Genomic DNA, 15340 nt, shown 5'->3' with positions numbered 1-15340 from the left:
GCTTGCAGTGGGTTTTCTTTTCCTTCCCCCTCGCCTTTTAAAATTAATTATTAAATGCGATGCCAGGGACAAATTATTCTTGGGGACCCAAGAACTGTGATCTTTCTAATAGACTTGGATTAATTCCGGCTGGTTTTAAGCACCTCTCTCCGTTAGCTAGAGGAGGTGATTAGCACAAAGAGCCTCCTGATTTAAGTGTCTTTTTAGCATCCAAAGTTAGCGCTGGTAAACGGGACCGGCGGGAAGCCGGTCGCAGGGCCGCTTCGACGGAGCGACCATGGCGGCCGCCCGACCGGCGCGGGCGAGCTCCAGCCCGCACGGCCGCGGTGCCCGGTCGCTCCCTCCCCGCGCCGCAGCGGAGCGCAAACGCTGCGGGACGGGCCGCGAGCCGCCCGGGCCCGGGGGGCCTCCGCGCTCGGGGGCCGCGGCAGAGGCGGCGCTGCGCCCCTTCGCCACGCCCGCCTCTACCGGGGCGGGGGGCCGCTCCCCGCCTCAGCGGGGCGGCGCGGGCCGCGGGGGCGCAGCGCCCTCTCCCGACACGGCCGCCGCGGGAGGCGCCGCTGCCGAGCCGGCGAGACCTCGGGCAGCCGCCGGCGCCGTTGTTACCCTTCGCCTCCGTAACCCGGCAGCGGGAGCCCCGGCGCCGGGCGGAGCGGGGGGCCGCGCAGAGCCACCCCGCGCTCCTCCCGCTCGCCAGGGGGCGCTGCGGCCGCCGGCTCCCGCCCCGCTCTATGGCGGCGCGTGCGCGTCACGCCGCGTCATCGCGTCGGGCCGGACGGGGGGCGACTCCGCTTCCGGTTCCGGTTGAGGCGGCGGCGGCGGCGGCGGCGGGATGGACCGGGAGCTGCTGCGCCAGGCGCTGAGCTACCACGGCCCCGCGCTGCTCTCGCTGCTCCGCGCCGAGCAGCACGACAACCCCGACTTCCGCGGGCTGCTGCCGCCGCCCGGCGCCGCCCTCGAGCCGCCCCGCGGGGCCTCGCACCCGCCGGCCGCCTGGTGAGGGGCGCCGCGGGCGAGGGGAGCGAGGGAGCGAGCCGTGAGGGGGCCGCGGGCGGGTCTCACCGGGTTCTCCTTCCCCTAGGAAAGAGAGGCCGAGCATCGACACCGAGATAAAGCGCTTCATCGCCAAAAAGGCCGACCTGCTTTTCGCTCACGCGTGGAAACCCAACGGGCCTCTCTGCGAGACGATTGAGGAGAATGAAGGTAGGCTGCTCGGGAGGGTGAACAGCAGCGTCTTTAAAAGCGAAGTGAAAGGTTTTTCTGTTTTATAGGCGGTGCGTAAACTTCCTGTTGGTGCAAATAAACGGGATTTTAATAGGTTTTGCTGTCGTGAAGCATTTGTGTTTTCAGGCTGTAGCTCGGTCCCAGTGTGGTAACTGCGGGTTTCTCGTGTGTTGCAGAGTATTACGCTGTTATGCCTCCCCTGGAGCGGTTCATGGAGGTTCCCAGGGAAGAGAGGAGAGAATTATTTTTTCGAGACATCGAGCGTGGTGATATCGTGATTGGCAGGATTACTTCTATTCGTGAATTTGGCTTTTTCATGGTGTTGATTTGTCTGGGAAGTGGCATCATACGGGAGATTGCAGATTTAGAAATCACGGTAAGATACAGCTTTTCTCGATGTTTTATTCTTGATAAGCAGTAACTTTTTAACGTGTTAGTTGTCTCTAGCATCTCTTAATGGAGCGGTATGTGTAAAGGTGAAACTGAACTTTGAATTTTGAACTGAACTGAATTTGCGGACAGCGTATGGTGCTTTGCTGAGTCAGCAAACGCTTATTTTTATGACCCATACTTGATATTTATTAGTTTGGAGTTGAAAAGTTCATCATTTATGAATGCATAAGTTTTTATTTGAACCAAGCCATGCTTTTAACTGTTACGGCTCTGATGGGTGTCAGGATTAAACTAATCTTCTGGCTTAATCTTGGGGAGAAAAAAAAAAAAAACTTTTGGCTTTGTTTATGGTATTCCTACTTTCTTCTGTTGCAGGCTCTTTGTCCTTTGAGAGATGTGCCTTCTCAAAGCAACCACGGAGATCCTTTATCTTACTATCAAACTGGAGACCTTATTCGAGGCAAGTAGCTGCAAAAGTTGTCAGGAATCTGTTTGTTTCGGTTTTGAGGCGTTTCTGTGATTTCATCGTAACTTTTCTCGTTTCTATAGCTGCGATCAAGGACGTCGATCGTTACCACGAGAAGCTCACGGTGTCGCTTTACAGCTCAGCTCTTCCACCCAATCTTTCCAGTACAAAACTAGGCGTAATTACTTCCGATGATTTCCCATTGCATTATAGGTAAGAATACGCTCCTCAGCTGTACTTGCTCGGTGTGTTCAGCGTGTCTGAAGAGCATCTTTGCCAGGCTGTTCTTTAAACTTGTCAGTCGCATTTCTGATTTAATTGGATGATTGTGTACTTTTTGTTGTTCGTCTCTTTAACGTACTTTTTTCTGGATAGGTCAGCTGCGGTTGGTCTTTTAGCATCTTTACCAAAACATAAGGAAAGCAAAAAGCAGAGCGAGATATCTATCACTGTGGGACTGTGTTAAAAACAAACCAACCCAAACAAAAAACCACAACAACAACAACACAAAACCCTCCAAGAAACAAAAACCTTGGGAGACTGGAATACGAAACTTAAAATTTTTAAATTATCTTTAGAAGACAGAAGGACACAGCTATCCACGATTTTTGTAATGTTTTTCTGTGTCCTGGAGATACCTAAATCAGTGCTGAAATAGGTTTTAGAAGCTCGCTTAGGTATATAAGGGTCGTTAAATAGTAGGAAAACACATGCCTGTAAAAGGCAACAGCTTGTGAGCAGTAGTAAACATCAGCGTAGGCGTTTTTATTCTAAATGTAAGCATCATAAAATCGAGTATGGTGTCTGTGAGGTGGTGTTTGTGTACATTGGTGTTTTGTTTTTTAAAGGCGAAGCATGGAGGTTGCTAATACGGGAGAGACATTTGAAGAGGTTTTGCATCGTTCCCCAGGATTCGCTAATCCATTTTTAGTTGAATATTTAGCAGAAAAACTAGGACTAAGCGAATCAAATCCACCGTCTTTGCTGAGAAGTCTTCAGATGTAAGTGATTTTTACATTGTTCCTATCCTATAGCTTTGTGGAGATTATTCTAATCCATTGAAACCGACTTGTGAGTGGAAGTCCTAGACCACTTATACTTAAACCTTTTTCATTTTGATTTGCGCGACTGCAGGCTTAAGTATTTAAAAGCAAACTTCTCTAGAGTAAGAAATTTACATGTGGAATTCTGTTGCTCTAAGTAAGCGAGACACCTTATTGCACAAAATGTTTGATGCTTCAGGAATTCAGAAATACTTCAGGAATTTGTTGCTTAGATCTTGTCAACATCTTTGGATTGAAAGACAGGATGTTTCAGTTTTAATGTTTTCTGTCAGATGTTTGTTCACAATGTTTATTTTAGTAATAGATCTGACCTCTTTAGTAAAATAGGCTCAAGCATATGCAATGATTGAGGTTGTGAGCCCTGTATGTGTTAGGCCCCAAAGCAGGTGCAGATACGATGTACTTTTGTTAAATGTGCTGCAGCTGTGCTCAACACAGCACTTTTAGAATGGGTTGGGAAAAACTGGTTTCAGAAATATGAAAGAACATTCCTGACTGAGGGCGAGCTGTAAGGCATTGCATAAATCATACTTCCATTTATTTCAATTGCCTTATGTATTGTAAGCTTAGTCTTGTAGGCCCGGAAGGCCAACCTGATGTTTTTGTTTGTTTTTTCCTTAAAGTAAAAATTTCAACGAAGAAGACTTTGCCCCTGCATTGAGGAAAAAGCAGTCTGCATCCTGGGCCTTGAAATGGTATGCAATACGTTTTCTTCTTAGAGCTTATTGTTAGGTCAGGTTAGGTTACAGGTTACGTTTCTTAAAAGAAAATACACGTCGAACCTGTTTTCCCACTGCACATGTAGTGATGTAACCAGGAAGATCTTTTTGAAAGTAACTCTAACTGCCAAGTGGGTAGGTGATAGATAAAGTCTCGAGATTCAGTTCCAAAATACGTGTCAGGTTTAAGGGAGAACTTCTTAGAACGTTTGTAATACGCCGGCCCGTTGATGAGATGAGAGCGAGATGTGTGGCAATACCAAGTACACAATTTTCCATTTTATCATTGGGTGTGGAGCGACCGTATACCGCTTGTCGTGGCATTTCAGCCGCAGGCTGTGGATTCAACATGCGCTTTCTGTCTTTGAAAAGTTAAATCTCTTTCCCTGGCTGCATTTAGAACAGCAGCTCTGGACAGGCGCTACTGCTTTTACGCTATGCAGGGGGCTTGGGCGTGCTACAGGGTGGAGGAGGCAGAAGTAAGAGAGATTCTTCTGCTAAAAATGTAAATTTTTTTGTGGAAAAACTCTTGAATCCACCAGCTCAAAAAAAAAAAAAATCTGAGTGAAGCCTCAGAGTTTCTGGTTTCTGTGCTAACAAAGGAGTGTTTTTCTTAAAATAATAGTGTTTTGCAACTTTGATTAATTACAGAAAAAGTTGCTTATAATGTTAAATATAAATTTTAGTTTTTTGAAGAAGTCTGTAATGAAAAGTTCTGAAATTTAGCTCATATCAGTTCTCTTCCAATAAGTTAATCTTTTGGTAAATGTAGAAGAAAGGTTCAGGTAATATGAAATATAGAACCTCAAAATATTCCAGTTTGAGATGAACTGGTTTCAGTGTGTACCATCTACCCGTCTCGCCTCGTGTCCTTGGTCTAATGGTGATTTTTAGCTTTGGATATAATTAAGCCTGTTGCAATTTAATGGTGGTGGGTCACATGTAGAGTTTTGCGCAGAAAAGCGCTTGAATATTCATTCTGTAAATGAAGAACAGTGTCACGTAGTAGCACTGTCTGCAGAAATGCTCTCCAGTGCCTTAAGAATTTGGATTAAAGACGGTATATTGTGGTGGAATTCTGTCAATATCGCGTTAATTTGAAATGCCAGTGTTAAGTATGTGATAACAAGGTGAACTTTTATTACCTATCGCTTATTCGGAACAAGAATTTGTGAGTAATTAACAGTATAAAATCTGTATAGGCTAACCGTACATAATATTTTCTGAATATTTTTCTCCAGCGTGAAGGCTGGGGTTGATTATTTTAAGGTTGGGCGCCACGTGGAAGCCATGAATGAGTACAACAAGGCTTTGGAAATTGATCCACAGAATGTTGAAGCTTTGGTCGCACGTGGAGCTCTGTAAGTCTGCTTGTTTCATTGGTCTTTCAACTTTGTGATAGAGAAACGTCCCTGAAACTTATCCAATTTTTCTGTCGTTCTAGGTATGCCACAAAAGGAAGCCTGAACAAAGCCATAGGTGATTTTGAAATTGCTTTAGAAAACTGTCCTACCCATAGAAATGCAAGAAAATACCTCTGTCAGACGCTGGTGGAACGAGGCGGGCAGTAAGTGTTGGGGTTGTGTTTTGGTTTGGTTGTTAATGATTTTTCTCAGAATATTTTTTAATACCATTCTAGTTAGGACACAGAACGGCATCTTTCCTTCCTGGCTGCGTGTTTCAAAAAAAAGTCTTCGTTGGAAATATGCCCGCTTGCGCGGTTGGTTTACACTTTCTCCTCTGTCCCAGTTAAAACCCTGGCAAAATATTTGAGGTTTAATCCTTGATATCCTTTCACCGGTAGGTTACCAGGCTCGCGTAAAGTCTTGTGAAATGTTTGAATATGTTCCAGTAGGCTTGTTGGTTTTTTTTTAAAGAAAGTATTTGTAACAAAATGAGGTTCTGTTACTCTATTGAAATAGCGGTTAACAACTGGAACACGCAATTTCACTTTTGAATATTCAGGGAATAGATTTCTTTTAAGCCCTGTGTTAAGAAGTGAGAGAGAGTATTTTTGAAACTGAAATTTCCAAGAACGATATTACCGATGATGATTAGGAGATAACGTGTCAGAAATACGGTTTTATTTCTTTACTGCGGTGGGCTAAGGTGATAGATAGGGTCTTGGACAGATGCAGTGGCAGTGTCATAGTGCGAATAAGAAAGGTAGTCCTAAAAATAAGAAAAAACTGTTAAAAATCTGTGGCTTAACTGTATATGGAATTATCACTTGAATTTTAGGTTGGAAGAGGAAGACAAGCTAATAAATGCTGAGAGTTACTATAAAAAAGCCTTAAGTTTGGATGAGACCTTTCAGGAAGCAGAAGAGGCCTTAACGAAACTGCGTAAGCACATGCAGGTGATTCTTTACTTTCTCTTCATATAGTGCTCTCAGCGACAAGAAATGAACGTCAAAAACGGTATTAAATCTTTTGAACAGGGAGAGCTTAAGTTGATGGTTTGTCTTACTCTCTGCTTCCCTTCTCCACAGTAAAGCTTTTATAGCGAGCATTATGGCTGCACCGACCAGAAGAAGGGTACCTCTTGATGACTCCACTGATTTGAACAGGGTAGCAAAGAAACGCCAAACAGTTGAGACAGGGAAAGAGCAAAGCCTGTTAAACCCGTCAGCTAAAGCAAGGATAAGAATATTCCATCACACAAGCATGATTAATAATGTTAAATTAAAAGATTCTGTGAATACGGACATGCAAAGCGTAGAACACGTGGGCAAGCCGAATAAACATTGCACACCATCGTACCGGCCAGATCCTTGTTGTTTGGAGTAGTGACAAAAAGACAGAGTAACGCCAGCCAAAGCTAACTCGCAGGAAGATCCCCCGAGAGGGGAAATTAAGGGGTGATTTAAAGGAGGACAGCAGGGGGTGGTGGGTGGGCAGGCAGGCAGTTTTGAATATCTGAGCTTTCTTCTCTGCTGTCTGGTTTTTAATCTCTCTTCTCCTGCACGCATCGTGTTTCCCAGGGGAGCCCTGGTGGGTCTCTGCTCATCTGAGTTGTTGTCTTTTTTCTGATGTTTACCTCCTTTGCTTGTCTTGTCTTCTAGAGAGAGTCAAAGAGTAAAACAGAGCACTGAGGCACAGGCTTGTTCTGTGCTGTGCTCCTGCCTGTAAGGAAGTACGCAGACTGGGGTAGATGGCCTTAGTCGACACTTCTTCGGTTGGTGGAGCCATAATGCTGACAGGCTGTGTTGAAGGAAGGGGAAGAGGAGACACGACAATCTGTTTAATAAAACTGAGCCACATCATAGATAAACCATTGTGTGGTATACGAGCGCTGGCCACATGTGGCTGCTTTAGAAGGAGGTGTCGGTCTCAGTTAAAATGACGAAGAACGTTCTCAGCAAGCAGGAGAGAAATTTTACTCTCCTTTAGCATTTTCCTGGTACAGTGGGTCACTGAGCAGCAGGTAAAAAGCACGATGCCAGCTGCTGTTGGTCGGTTTGCATAGCCGTAGCTGCAATTAAGGGTTTCCTTTATTGTATCTGCTAAGACAATTGTTAAGTTTTGAGAACGATAATCAGACTTTCTGCTCACTCTGCGTGTGAGCAGAGCTACTCCTTAGGGCTGTGGATGGCAGCAGTCTGGTCTCTAATAGACTTAAGTAGTTTATCTGTAAGGATGATTCATCGGATGAGATGCTCTTCTGCATTTACGTGTGTTTTAATACATAAGTCTGATGCTATCGCTGTTGTGCTAGAGTGGCTGAAACAACACGGACGTGTGCTTTCCTGTAATACTGATTATGTGTTTTTCTCCAATGCATTTTCTTCTGAATTGGACCGTTGTTGCTGTATCTGACATCTGGTGCTGCTCGTCACCAACAAACCCTTGGAATATGATTTCTTACGTAAACTATGCATCAAACTGGTCTGTGAAATTGTTACAAAACGGTTTGTATTCAAACACGGCCAACTTGAATACATCTTAAAATGGGTTCTGCCATGTTTTACTTGTAAACTACAACAATGATACTTTCCCTCAAACCTTTCTCTTTCTTTTTCTTTTTTTTTTTTCTTTCTTTTCCCCCTTCCTGTTGCTAATACTGGGTTTTTCTTGCATATTCTGTCTGTACCTTTTGGGCTCCACGCTTCACGGTGTGCTGGATCACGGGTACCACTGCAATGGCTGGGCAAATATATTTTTTAATGGAATAAAAACTGCAATATGGTCCTTAATGTAAACCTGATTATCACAATGGCCAATGCCAAACTCCTGAACAATACTAATCCTTGATCTGGGAACCCTGGTAAAACATCCCTGGTGTAATTATACATTCGAATGGGGTTGGGGACATGGGGAAAAATACCGGTGTTAACGCTTCCTTTTAATGTAATTTTTTTATGACGCTTGGGTTCAAAAAAGAAATCTTTGGAAATGAGGGAGAAACAAGCTGCCAAAGAAGAGAGACAGAAGGAAAAGAAAGTAGAAACAAGTGCAGAAAAATTGCGTAAGCTCTTAAAAGAAGAAAAAAGGTAACTTTGTTATATTCGGTACACTGAGTATGTGGCAGTAAGTGCAGACAGGACTATGAACAATCCGTTTCCACGCAGGTTGCCCAAGAGTAAGCTAGGTAGAAGTTCTAGTAGGTAAGCTGCTTTTCCTCCGGAGGTGTTTCCTGGGTAGTGGCCTTGAGTGCCTGTAACCTTTAACGGAGGTACGTGTGGAAGAGAGGTTGTTTAAAGAAGACTTTGCAACGTGAAGTATTTGCAAAGTGTAATGCCATATTAAACTGGGAAAGATGCCTTTTATAACAAACTGGTCGGTGGATTTAATTTTTTGATAAAGAAGTGACATTTGGAATTGTGTTGCCAGGTCAGGCTCAGTTTCCATTCGTGCCCTACAGTCCCATCTCAGCCAGACTCTGGGGAGAACAGATTCGCTCTCTGCGTGTCGCTTTTGCCTGATGCTGAAGATTGTCTCACAGGTTAATTACATTTTTTTAGGTTGAAGAAGAAAAGGAAAGTATCGACTTCCTCCTCCTCTTCCTCCTCCTCCTCCTCCTCAAGTGATTCTTCATCAGATGTATCAATTTCTTCTTCCTCCTCTTCCTCTGATCACAAGAAACGTAGGAAAAAGCGTCGGAATAGATCCGAGTCTGCCCGCAGCTCCAAAAAATGCTCATCTAGAGCTTCTTCCCATTATAAAGATCAGGTTAGGAAAGAGGAGTGGTATTCGCCTCCGGCCGATACCTCTGCTTCCTTTCTTAACCAAAATTTTGAAGTGGAAAAGCTGCTGGAGAGGCAGGACAGCTTAGCGTGTACAAAAGCAGAAGTAAGAGAGAAAGACAGACACTGTTCTTTTTCGAGGACTTCAGGCGATGATGAAGACGCTTTCGGAGGTAGGTCTGAAGATTCAAGAGATTCTTACAGTAGCTCCAGGACTCTGCCAAGTAGTAGCAAAACTGAAAAATATGGTAAATCCGATAGGTTTTTCTCCGGTCGGAGGGGTTCTTCAGGTTCATATCACAAGTCAGATGATAAACCCAGGATGCATTATTTTAGGAAGTTAGAAAGGGACGTAGAGGGGAGAAAAGAGCAGTTTAAGAAACACGGCTCAGGGCAAGACAGGTATTACGCGTCTCCAGCAGGGTCTGACTACGCTGGCAGGTCAGCGGGAAAGCACAGGGCGTATTCGAGCGCCTGCTTACGTGAAGGTGAGAAAAGTTCCGATAGCGGTCGGCATGCGTTACGTCAGCATAAAAATGAAAGCGAGCGTAAGAGTAGGGAAAAAAGCTGTGAGGAGACTAATAAAGCCCAGGACCCAGACGAGGAAATGTCTTTAAATGGTACAGCACAAACAGAAAGTGGCGTTAAAAGAAACCTGCCCCAGAACTTGGTGAACATATTCAACCAAATAGCTGAGTTTGAGAGGGAAAAGGGAAGTAAGCAGAAGAAACAGTAACGTAGCTAAGAAAATGCGGTTCTGCGTGTGGCGTAGGGCTTTTCTCCGAGTAGCTCTTGAGGAAACGCATGTGAGGAGTGATGGAAAGGCAGAATTTGTTCTGTCTTGCAGAGTGTCAAAGAATTCTTAAAGATTGTATGGTGGAAAGAGATGCAAGGACATCTTACGTAAAATATCCGTTATTTAAAACCTAAGTTTGCTGTGCTCTTAACTTGGGATGTTCCTGTACAGTATCCTCTGTCTGATGGGTTGAAATCCTTGACGCCCGTGGACTGTAGTTAGTTGTGGAACTCACGTCAAGTTTGCACTTTAATAACACGTGGTTTTTGTTTGGGTTTGGGTTTTTTTTCATCCCCCGGGGTACTCTTGACTGTTATTTTTGTATCAAACTTAACTTCCAGCTATAGAAAGGGGATAACTGACTGAAAGTCATGTGCCACCAATGTATATAGCTCATTTGATCATTAAATTTTCTTAGTTTTTCTTAATTTTGTGTCTTGGTTTTTGTTAATGTTTCATACTGGTGCACTGGTTGTAAGCGAATGGAGCCCTGTGCGGGCAGGTGTATTACGGGCTTTAAAGGCGTCAGACACGTTCTCGAAGCAACGTAAAACAAACCCGAGGGAAGTAGAAGAGGAGAGAGATTTGAAACAGCGTTGATCGCCGAGGTAAGCTCAAGCGTGGGCCGTGGTTGGTGGGTATTTGCGTTCCGAGGCGCTTGAAGCCGGCGGGCGCGCTGCTGCGGCTCCGCTTGCAGCGGGTTCTGCGAAGGCGGCCGGCAGAACGCGCCGAGGAGCCGACGTCTGCCCGCCTGCGCGACACCAACCCTGTGTCGGCTGCCGGTTTTCCAAGGTTCTCTGTAGAGAGAGGTCAGTTGCAGAAGAAGGTACTCGGTGATTTCAAGCAGGAGCAGCAGCTTTACTGCCTTCACCTGTACGCTGTCATCGTTGGATGAAGGCGTTGCCCGAGCTGACTATTTGATTAATAGTCAAGGTTGATCTTGAAATGAAGCCCACGTTTTCTTTCCTGGGTTGTTGCAATGTAATCTAAAACTATTTGGACAGCAGTGAAGGTACCAGTTCCCCGTAATTAATGGCTTTAACATAACTCTCCTTTTCATGATACGAAAAATGAATTACTGGCTTTGGAAGGGTTTTGTGGATCTTTAGTTCTCCAACAGCAAAATGAGAAAGTAATTTAAAGGTTAATTTATTTTATTGTATAAAACATATGCTCAACATTTTTCCTAGGTAATTTATTTTATATTGTAGAAGAAAGTTGAAACACGCATTTCCAATAAAGTTAACGCCAAGATTGCTAACAGACCTTGATAAATAAGTTAAGTTACAGATTACTCAATTAAGAAGCCTTAGGTAGTGTGAAGCCTTCCCTACGGCCTTCAAAAGGCTACTTTTTTTTGCGTGTACAAATATCCGAGGCGCGCGCTCTGCTGGCTGGCTGGGAGGCGCCAGCAGCGGCTGCCGCGGGCGCGTCGGCAGGCAAGCTCAGGTCTATGACTCTGAGCGATGGAGTCTGACTGGAGCCTGAACTTGCGCTTCCGGAGGATCTGAAAGACAAGAGGTACTCATCGGTACACAGAAATCCCTCTGGGTAAAACAGCTGCTCGGGGCGGCTTACAGCGCAGCCGCCCAGCAGCAGCGTCTGTTCTGGGCAAGCCCCCTACCGCCATCTTGGTAGACGTAACCCCTCGTAGCTTGGGTAGCTCGCGGGGACGCTGTCGGATTGTAACCGGCTGGCGGTGTTCCGTGCACCACCAGCTGAACGCGTGCTGAGCAGGGGAAAAAGGTACCGGTAAAAGCGTACAGCGCCGTCTGCCCCGGTTCACCAGGCAAGGGAGCTCACGCTACCAGGTGCAAACGGGGCTGGAGCGCAAGCTTGTGCTCTTATAACGTGAAACCACTTTTTAGTTGGAGCGCAGTTAGTAAAAGTAAGCGTGGTTATTCCGTCATTACAGTTTTAAACTCTGATGGGTGCGGAAGTAAACTTAATTGTGTGCTAGAAAAATCCAGTAAACTTAAAGGTGGGAGAGTATAAGGAGAAAGTTTTTACAGAGCATTTGGGAAGTAGAGACAAGATTGAGAAGACCTTCAGGAGTGAGGAATTCTGCCAGTTAGGGACTAACGTTGCTGGTTTAAGCTTTAACTTCAGGAAAAAAAAAAAACCACACCAAAACCAAAGCCAAAAACCCATTGCTAGCACTTACCCGGTAGAAGCTAGCGAGCTTTGTGTGGATGGTGATGGAGAACTCTGACCACCGCCGTTAGAAGCCATTGTGGGAAGCTCTAAATTGGACTAGAAAATTTGGAAAGAAAAAAGAAGTTGACCTAATGGTTGTACCGTAGGGCTGGGTGTACCGGGAGGGTTTACAATCCTTTGGATTTACAGAGGTGCTGAAAGCAGATGAACACTTTTTCCTGCTTTACCATAAGCGTAGTTTATTGAATTTAGGAGTTGCCCTCGAAACACCCCTCGGTAGACTAGAGCCACCAATCAAGATGCTGGTGGCAGTTAACCGGCAAGCTCACCTGGTGGAAGTAGAGCTGAAAGGGTGTAGATAAATCAGGATTTGCTTCTAGAACATCAGCTAACAATTTGTCGATGTTTCTGTTGAAGCTTTTCAATTCACGAAGATCAATGTCCCTTTCTTCTTGTGTTTCTGATTTAGTTTTCTTCAGAGACTGAATTTCTCTGGATAGTCTGGAACACTTAACACACATTTTTAAAGCACTGCTGTTATGAAAATGCCACGCTTTTCCAGAAACTTGCTAAGTTCAAGTTCTGTGGTTTTAACCACGCTACTGGCTGTCACTATGAAGTCAGAAGCTGTCGCTAATGACTGTACAGACCTGGTTCATAACCCTTTCTAGTTTTGGCTTCTGTTCTTCTACGTCTTTGTTCAGCTGCGAAATCAGAGCTTGTTTTTCCTTCTTTTGCTCTTGGAAGAGGGCCTCCTGCTTCAGTACCGTATCGAAATTTTTTTCCATGCTCTGCAAATTCATTTGAACAGCAGTTTTAGTTGATAAAGCCATTCCGATAGCCTTTCGCTTCCTCTATTACTTTGTGGGAGGGTCAGTATCGCTACTACTTGTTTCTAAATGTAGCTCAAGCAATTAGTACTAAGTCCTACACAACTCAGACCTTGCTGCCCGTCGCGCTGTTTGGTAGATAAATGCCAGGACAGAGAGAGTACCAGGTAATTTACGTATCTTTCAAAAACTACATTAAAGGTACTATTAATGAAGTTTTAAGGACGTATTTTCAGATGTGCCTCTGAGCAGTGTCTGCAGACCTTGTACGTGGCACGGTACCAACTTACCAGTGCAAGCTGTCTGAAGAAAAAGGACATTGTTTCCCGTGGGAGGGGATGGATACCTTTGTCAGGAATGAATAAAGGCCGCTCTGTAAAGGCGGCTCTGGTTTTTATAACATGAATAAATAAAAAGGCAGGGAAGGGTAAGCCTTAACGCCTCGTCGTATCCTAGGACTTACTCCCCGATGAAGATATGCGTCCCTGTTCTTTCCTTTCAGGGATGTTGTTTCTTAAGGGAGGTACGTGTCCTGTGGAGGTGGAATAAGCAATAGCAATGTTTGTTGACCTGTAGCCGGTGGCTCGGGGCTTAGAATAATCCTGCGGGATGTAACGGGGTGCCTTTGACTCCTCCTGCCTAAGACACGTGTAACTAGAGCGTCACCCATCGGAGTCAAGTGTTGTTCTTAAGGGCCAGGTGGGCTTTTTGGTGACGGGGGGATCAGAGAGTAAGTCCTCCACGTGGAGCCTGAACACAAGCTGTCCTGCAGCAGGCTGGGCGCCAAGTGCAGTTAAGGCCAGAGTCAGCTGGCTTCCCTGAGCCAACTTAGCAGGGTTTAAACTGAAGCACCCTGAATGCTAATAAAACGGAACACGTTCTCCTAGGAAAATCCTGGGACCGAGATGCCAGAGGGCACGAGATGTGTGGATGACACAGTATCGTGGGGTATGCTGTACAAAAAGACAACTGCTTTCCTGGATGCCAGAACAGAGCATCTGGGATTTGGAAACTTCTAGCTGTATGTGACTAAAAAGCCTGAAGTTTCATTGTGATTCACAAAAATTCAAATAAGCACTCAATTTTCTGAAAGGAGAGATAAAGCCTTCTAAAAAACGGTATCCATTCATACAAGTCATAGGATGTAAGAGAAGGGGCAAAAATTTGTCCCAGAATTTCCCCTTCTTTCAGTAGGGGGCTTGCATGGATTTAGGCACGCGCTGCAGCCTTGTCTGACGGGAGCTTTACCTGGAGGTTCTCCTGCAGTTCCTTGATCTGTCTTCGTTTGTATCGGTATTTTTCCTCAGCAGCCCTCTTCTCCTCCTCTAGTTTCAATTTCTCCTCATACTCCTCACCTGTGATCCCAAGCAATGAGGCAGCATTAATTAATGCTGGACAAGCAGTCTATGCAACTCCATTTTCACTTTAAAAGCAGTTGCACTTTAAAGTAACTGCACCATGGAGTATTGCTACGTTAGCGTTGGGAGTACTACAGAGGCCTCAACATTTATGGGTTTTTTTCATACTCTGCTACTAATTCCAAATCCCTGTGAAAAAGTAACTGCCTTCATGCAAGAGAATGGTTTTAAGAGCTACGGTTTCCAGAGCCAGCAGAGGGCACAAAAGTTAAATAATCAAATATTTTCTAGAATTAAGTGTATGTAATTTCTCATGGCGATGCTTTTTACAAGCTAAACAAAGTAAGTTCCACTGGAGGAGAGCAAGCTTGTGGAGCCTAAGTGGCAACAGAAACAGCAGATGAAGGTATTTTCCAGAATTCTGAGGAATTTTCAATATCCAAAAACTTGTAGTTAGGTAGTCCGCAGTTTAAAATCTGCTGACGCTACACTAAAATAGCGCAGTGTAAGTTTCACTTTTCCTCATCGTTTTCCCAGATGACAGGTTACTACTACCTTTTTCCCCGCTTCCATGTGAAAATCGGAGATAACGATGGTGTAGGTAAGGGATCGGTCTTCGCCCCTGGAGCACGTGCACCTAAGCCTCCCGGGGAGCTGCTCGAGGTCCAGCTCCGTGCCCGGGCTGGCTCAGCCTGCCACGAGGCGGCCGGCAGCGGCACGGCTTGTTCTGCTGCTGCACTTTGCATTAATGCAACGCGACAGGGCAAAAGCACTACGGTGCTTTCTGTACTGTGCAAAATTTTATCCACCAGGCCCAGGTACTTCAGCGAGCGCCCCTTCCTCCCAGTAATGACATTTTTTTTCCCCAGTAATCATCTTTATGCTTTGCCTCTTCTGAATGCTCCTACTTATGACTATTTGCAAAATTTATAGAGGCTTAGAGATCTTCACAGAGATCAGATAGAAGAATGTAAATATTAGTAATTACACCTTATTGCACTTTCTTCTGTGCTTATTCTGCTGAATCATTCACAGCAGCATGTGACTTACTCCCTTTTGCTACTATCAGTTTACTCTCTGTGATTCATTCTTCTGTGCCATGGAACTTCCCCACTCTAGACCTGAGTTTTACCGTCACCCGTAACTCA

At 45.1% G+C, this 15340-nt stretch overlaps 2 protein-coding genes across 8 annotated transcripts in view; one reads left to right on the top strand and one right to left on the bottom strand.

Annotated features, from left to right (window-relative positions):
* The first annotated feature begins 831 nt into the window (after nucleotides 1–831).
* TTC14 (tetratricopeptide repeat domain 14) overlaps nucleotides 832–15340 on the top strand; it is a 15418-nt gene continuing 909 nt past the window's right edge. The window contains exons 1-12 of one of the 7 annotated variants that reach the window (XR_014229041.1): nucleotides 832–996; nucleotides 1082–1203; nucleotides 1401–1600; nucleotides 1993–2077; nucleotides 2167–2296; nucleotides 2932–3084; nucleotides 3771–3842; nucleotides 5108–5227; nucleotides 5311–5433; nucleotides 6108–6225; nucleotides 8249–8358; nucleotides 8830–10455. Coding sequence is in view for 4 of the 7 variants with exons in the window: in XM_082320214.1 (XP_082176340.1) it covers nucleotides 833–996; nucleotides 1082–1203; nucleotides 1401–1600; nucleotides 1993–2077; nucleotides 2167–2296; nucleotides 2932–3084; nucleotides 3771–3842; nucleotides 5108–5227; nucleotides 5311–5433; nucleotides 6108–6225; nucleotides 8249–8358; nucleotides 8830–9787 (2355 nt within the window). In the remaining 3 variants the exon portion in view is untranslated. Of the gene's footprint in view, nucleotides 997–1081; nucleotides 1204–1400; nucleotides 1601–1992; nucleotides 2078–2166; nucleotides 2297–2931; nucleotides 3085–3770; nucleotides 3843–5107; nucleotides 5228–5310; nucleotides 5434–5505; nucleotides 5667–6107; nucleotides 10589–15340 lie in introns of those variants that run through there. The other 6 variants (XM_082320214.1, XM_082320216.1, XR_014229042.1 and 3 more) reach the window with 6 other exon arrangements.
* CCDC39 (coiled-coil domain 39 molecular ruler complex subunit) overlaps nucleotides 11061–15340 on the bottom strand; it is a gene marked incomplete at its 5' end in the record, with an annotated part of 23375 nt that continues 19095 nt past the window's right edge. Inside the window, 5 exon segments of the mRNA XM_082320213.1 lie at nucleotides 11061–11354; nucleotides 12012–12100; nucleotides 12334–12513; nucleotides 12655–12795; nucleotides 14083–14189. Coding sequence (XP_082176339.1) covers nucleotides 11195–11354; nucleotides 12012–12100; nucleotides 12334–12513; nucleotides 12655–12795; nucleotides 14083–14189 — 677 coding nt within the window. The 3' untranslated portion in view covers nucleotides 11061–11194.

Source organism: Platalea leucorodia (genome assembly GCF_965183815.1).
Source record: "Platalea leucorodia genome assembly, chromosome: 8".
Lineage (NCBI taxonomy): Eukaryota > Metazoa > Chordata > Aves > Pelecaniformes > Threskiornithidae > Platalea > Platalea leucorodia.
Note: the sequence above shows the minus strand (reverse complement) of the source record. Positions and strands in the feature narration are given on the sequence as shown.